The 6,000-nt window shown below is 38.7% G+C and overlaps 1 protein-coding gene across 1 annotated transcript in view; it reads right to left on the bottom strand.

Annotated features, from left to right (window-relative positions):
- Nucleotides 1-5,092: 5,092 nt before the first annotated feature.
- The window catches only part of LOC306753276 (chromobox protein homolog 2-like), a gene marked incomplete at its 5' end in the record, with an annotated part of 4,023 nt that continues 3,115 nt past the window's right edge, over nucleotides 5,093-6,000 (bottom strand). Inside the window, one exon of the mRNA XM_079237144.1 lies at nucleotides 5,093-6,000. This exon is cut by the window's right edge and continues 595 nt beyond it. Coding sequence (XP_079093270.1) covers nucleotides 5,198-6,000 — 803 coding nt within the window. The 3' untranslated portion in view covers nucleotides 5,093-5,197.

A 6,000-nucleotide genomic window follows, 5' to 3' on the forward strand; every position in this document is an offset into this window, starting at 1 on the left:
CAATCCAACCAGAAAAGGTTGTATAGAAGTCTGTGCTTCATGTTTTAAAGCTGCATTCTCTCTCCTGACCACCAGGGGGCGACTCCTCTGGTTGTATAGAAGTATATGCTTCATGTGTTAAAGCTGCATTATCTTTCCTGACCACCAAGAGGCGACTCCTCTGGTTGTATAGAAGTCTATGCTTCATGTGTTAAAGCTGCAGTCTCTCTACTGACCACCAGGAGGCGACTCCTCTGGTTGTATAGAAGTCTATGCTTCATGTGCAGCATGATGTTCATTTAGTAAATTATGATGCATTTAAAGTAAAATATGGTCACTTCCTGGTCCCTGGTTGCAAAAAAAAAGATGGCAGCAGCCGTAATCCAAGATGGCGACGGCTTCATAACATCAGTCCACGGACCAATGAGACGGATCCATTTTTTAGAGTCTGCGGTCACAGTGTGTATTTTCTAAACAATGTTTTTAGTTTTTCAGAATAAAGGTCTGGCCCCGTTGTAATAACCGGACAAATCAAACTACAGTCACACAGAAAGTTCACACTTTAAACTTTAATGACGTTTGAATTTCAAGGCTCCGTTCACGTAAACAAAGGCGGCTTTTATTGTGAAATGTTAAACGTGTTTACACACACACTGTGGGAGGGACAAAACAGACAAAAACTTGTATGTGTATTTTTACATCTTTATGAATCCACTTCTTCTGACTTTTATTTATTTGCAGCAAAAGGATGAAATGTTGTTGTTTGTTAGTTTTTTATGGAATGCGTTAAATGACCAAAAGATAAAAAAGATGTATTTTAACAGCTGAAATAAACACGTTGGATGTTGTGCACTTAAACCGCAGTTTGTCTTTTATTCAAAGAAAGAAGAAGAAAATGTGATTCTGGACTTTTTAACGTATTTCATTATTTTGGGGAACAAAGAGACCTCGTCTTCCTCCTCGCTGATGCATTCTGGGTAAGTGAGTCGAGCTCAGCCAGTCGGAGGTAACGTTGGTCGTGGTCGTCAACAAAGAGGCGTTGATTCTGTTCTTTATACTTTATTTCCAACAGCTTGTAAATGAGGCACACGATATTTACAAATATAAATTAACACTCATTTCAGAAGACACTGTGACGGCAAAACGTAGTAAAATGTATAAAAGTCGTAAATATAAGTGATGAAGAACGTCAGCTTACATTATTCTGTGCGTAGTGCAAGAAATACTGTCAACAACAACAACTAAACAAGTCACATTCATAAACAGCTTTGGTCCAAAGAGAACTGAAGATAGAAACCCAGCCGGGGTTTGTTTGTTTGTCTGTTTGTCTGTTTGTGTTGTTTGTTTGTTTGTTTGTATGTTTGTCTTGTTTGTTTGTATGTTTGTTTGTCTTGTTTTTGTTTGTTTGTATGTTTGTCTTGTTTGTATGTTTGTTTGTCTTGTTTTTATGTTTGTTTGTATGTTTGTCTTGTTTGTATGTTTGTTCGTAAGTTTGTCTTGTTTGTTTGTAAGTTTGTCTTGTTTGTTTGTTTGTCTGTTTGTGTTGTTTGTTTTGTTTGTATGTTTGTTTGTTTGTAAGTTTGTCTTGTTTGTTTGTCTTGTTTGTTTGTAAGTTTGTCTTGTTTGTAAGTTTGTCTTGTTTGTTTGTTTGTCTTGTTTGTATGTTTGTTTGTCTTGTTTGTATGTTTGTCTTGTTTGTTTGTCTGTTTGTGTTGTTTGTTTGTTTTGTTTGTATGTTTGTCTTGTTTGTATGTATGTTTGTTTGTATGTTTGTTTGTATGTTTGTCTTGTTTGTCTTGTTTGTATGTTTGTCTTGTTTGTTTGTTTGTTTGTATGTTTGTTTGTATGTTTGTCTTGTTTGTTTGTTTGTATGTTTGTATGTTTGTTTGTATGTTTGTCTTGTTTGTTTGTATGTTTGTCTTGTTTGTATGTTTGTTTGTCTTGTTTGTTTGTTTGTCTTGTTTGTATGTTTGTTTGTCTTGTTTGTATGTTTGTTTGTCTTGTTTGTATGTTTGTTTGTATGTTTGTCTTGTTTGTATGTTTGTTTGTATGTTTGTCTTGTTTGTTCGTCTTGTTTGTTTGTTTGTAAGTTCGTCTTGTTTGTATGTTTGTTTGTATGTTTGTCTTGTTTGTTTGTTTGTTTGTATGTTTGTCTTGTTTGTTTGTCTTGTTTGTATGTTTGTCTTGTTTGTATGTTTGTTTGTCTTGTTTGTATGTTTGTTTGTCTTGTTTGTATGTTTGTTTGTATGTTTGTCTTGTTTGTATGTTTGTTTGTATGTTTGTCTTGTTTGTTTGTATGTTTGTTTGTCTTGTTTGTTTGTATGTTTGTTTGTATGTTTGTCTTGTTTGTATGTTTGTTTGTCTTGTTTGTTTGTTTGTCTTGTTTGTATGTTTGTCTTGTTTGTATGTTTGTTTGTCTTGTTTGTATGTTTGTTTGTCTTGTTTGTATGTTTGTTTGTATGTTTGTCTTGTTTGTATGTTTGTCTTGTTTGTATGTTTGTTTGTATGTTTGTCTTGTTTGTTCGTCTTGTTTGTTTGTTTGTAAGTTCGTCTTGTTTGTATGTTTGTTTGTATGTTTGTCTTGTTTGTTTGTTTGTATGTTTGTTTGTCTTGTTTGTTTGTCTTGTTTGTATGTTTGTCTTGTTTGTATGTTTGTTTGTCTTGTTTGTATGTTTGTTTGTATGTTTGTCTTGTTTGTATGTTTGTTTGTATGTTTGTCTTGTTTGTTCGTCTTGTTTGTTTGTTTGTATGTTTGTCTTGTTTGTTCGTCTTGTTTGTTTGTTTGTAAGTTTGTCTTGTTTGTAAGTTTGTCTTGTTTGTTTGTAAGTTTGTCTTGTTTGTAAGTTTGTCTTGTTTGTATGTTTGTATGTTTGTCTTGTTTGTTTGTCTGTTTGTTTTGTTTGTATGTTTGTTTGTATGTTTCTTTGTATATTTCTTTGTATGTTTGTTTGTCTTGTTTGTTTGTCTTGTTTGTATGTTTGTCTTGTTTGTTTATCTTGTTTGTTTGTCTTGTTTGTTTGTGAGTCTTGTTTGTTTGTTAATCTTGTTTGTTTGTCTTGTTTGTTTGTGAGTCTTGTTTGTTTGTTTGTAAGTCTTGTTTGTATGTTTGTCTTGTTTGTTTGTATGTTTGTCTTGTTTGTGAGTCTTGTTTGTTTGTATGTTTGTGAGACTTGTTTGTATGTTTGTCTTGTTTGTTTGTTTGTTTGTATGTTTGTCTTGTTTGTATGTTTGTATTGTTTGTATTGTTTGTATGTTTATCTTGTTTGTTTGTATGTTTGTCTTGTTTGTTTATCTTGTTTGTTTGTGAGTCATGTTTGTTTGTTAATCTTGTTTGTTTGTCTTGTTTGTTTGTGAGTCTTGTTTGTTTGTTTGTAAGTCTTGTTTGTTTGTGAGTCTTGTTTGTTTGTATGTTTGTCTTGTTTGTTTGTATGTTTGTCTTGTTTGTTCGTGAGTCTTGTTTGTTTGTATGTTTGTGAGACTTGTTTGTATGTTTGTTTTGTTTGTTTGTTTGTATGTTTGTCTTGTTTGTATGTATGTTTGTCTTGTTTGTGAGTCTTGTTTGTATGTTTGTCTTGTTTGTTTGTATGTTTGTGAGTCTTGTTTTTTTGTTTTGTTTGTTTGTGAGTCTTGTTTGTTTGTTTTGTTTGTATGTTTGTCTTGTTTGTTTATCTTGTTTGTTTGTCTTGTTTGTTTGTGAGTCTTGTTTGTTTGTTAATCTTGTTTGTTTGTCTTGTTTGTTTGTGAGTCTTGTTTGTTTGTTTGTAAGTCTTGTTTGTTTGTGAGTCTTGTTTGTTTGTTTTGTTTGTTTGTATGTTTGTCTTGTTTGTTTGTATGTTTGTCTTGTTTGTGAGTCTTGTTTGTATGTTTGTCTTGTTTGTTTGTATGTTTGTGAGTCTTGTTTGTTTGTGAGTCTTGTTTGTTTGTTTTGTTTGTTTGTGAGTCTTGTTTGTTTGTTTTGTTTGTATGTTTGTCTTGTTTGTTTATCTTGTTTGTTTGTCTTGTTTGTTTGTGAGTCTTGTTTGTTTGTTTGTAAGTCTTGTTTGTTTGTGAGTCTTGTTTGTTTGTTTTGTTTGTTTGTATGTTTGCCTTGTTTGTTTGTATGTTTGTCTTGTTTGTTTGTGAGTCTTGTTTGTTTGTATGTTTGTGAGACTTGTTTGTATGTTTGTCTTGTTTGTTTGTATGTTTGTGAGTCTTGTTGGTTTGTATGTTTGTGAGTCTTGTTTGTTTGTTTGTCTTGTTTGTTTGTGAGTCTTGTTTGTCTTGTTTGTAAGTCTTGTTTGTGAGTCTTGTTTGTTTGTTTTTTGTATGTTTGTTTGTATGTTTGTTTGTATGTTTGTCTTGTTTGTTAATCTTGTTTGTTTGTCGTGTTTGTTTGTAAGTCTTGTTTGTATGTTTGTTTGTATGTTTGTCTTGTTTGTTTGTTAATCTTGTTTGTTTGTCTTGTTTGTTTGTGAGTCGTGTTTGTTTGTAAGTCTTGTTTGTTTGTGAGTCTTGTTTGTTTGTAAGTCTTGTTTGTTTGTCTTGTTTGTATGTTTGTTTTGTTTGTTTGTGAGTCTTGTTTGTTTGTCTTGTTTGTATGTTTGTCTTGTTTGTTTGTTAATCTTGTTTGTTTGTCTTGTTTGTTTGTAAGTCTTGTTTGTTTGTGAGTCTTGTTTGTTTGTAAGTCTTGTTTGTTTGTCTTGTTTGTATGTTTGTTTTGTTTGTTTGTGAGTCTTGTTTGTTTGTCTTGTTTGTATGTTTGTTTTGTTTGTTTGTGAGTCTTGTTTGTTTGTGGATGAGAACGTTTACGTCACTTGTTTGTTTTTAAATATTTACGTTAAACATGCTGAAGTCACATATTTAGTTCAGATTCAGGTCCAACAAGCACCTGAGGCACTGAGGATGAGGAAGAGGAGGAAAAGGAGGAGGAGTCTTCTCCACCTCCTTTTCCTCAACAGATCAATAACTCTCATTGGGTTAATCGTCTCCGCTCAGCGTTCTCTTGTTGTTCTTTCAGCACCTTCATGTTCTTCTTCACCACCGGGGGAGCCGGCGGTTACGAGTTACGATTCCACCAGACGCCATGTGTCAGAGCCAGATTGTTCTCATGGGTTCTCATGGTCTGCGGGTTCTTAAGTGCAGCGTGTTGGTTCCACAACGGAACCCCTTGAACTGAACGATGGACGAAGAACGTTCTCCTTCAGAACAAAGACCCGAGGAACCCTGAGAGCGGGGTCCGTCAGTGGTTCCGCGAGTTGAAGAACCCGACGCTGGTCGGCGACTCCTTCACCGTCACCGTGATGAAGTTGGCCGTGACGTCGGTGACGAACACTTGTTCCAGGAGGCTCCGGGCCGGCCGCCAGTCCGTCTCCGCGTCCGACTCTTCGCCGCCGCCGCCGAGGAGTCCGGGCCGGCCGCCGGTGGGATACGGCTCGGCGTCGTCGTCCCGCTCCGATTCGCTGCTGCTGGTCTCGTCGGAGTCGCCGGTGCTGAGCTCGTTCAGGCTCCGGTTCTGGGAGGCGAGTCCGTGTTTCCTCTCCTCGTGTCTCCCGCCGCCGCCGGTTCCCGGCGTCGCCTCCTTCCCCCGGTCCTCCCGCCGCCGGCCCGTCTCTCCGCCGTCGCCGGTCACTGGCCCGGACCGCTGGCCGGCCGCCGCTGCCGTTCGAGTCTCTTTGCCGCTCGCCGCTCCTCCTTTCGCGCCGCCGCTCCTTAAGCTCGCCCTCGCCGGCGACGCTCCGGCGCTGTTCCCCTGCGCTCCGGCGCCTCCGCCGCCCACCGGCCGGCTGACGCTCTGCAGGTTGAGCGCCCGGAGGTTCAGCGCCTGGTTGGCTCGGTCTCGCGGCGTCGGCGGGGCCGTCGCTTTGGAGAGGCTCTGCTGCTTGTGCTGGACTGACCCGGCGCCCTCCTGCCTCCTCTGGCCCAGTGGGGAGCGCTGCACCGCCGCCGCCGGGCCGCCGAAGCCGCCGCGCGACCCCGACCCCCCGCCGGGTTTTACCGCCTTGTACCCGTCCGCTCTGCCGCCTCCCGCTTCTGAGACGGAGC

Source organism: Taurulus bubalis (genome assembly GCF_910589615.1).
Source record: "Taurulus bubalis genome assembly, chromosome: 2".
Lineage (NCBI taxonomy): Eukaryota > Metazoa > Chordata > Actinopteri > Perciformes > Cottidae > Taurulus > Taurulus bubalis.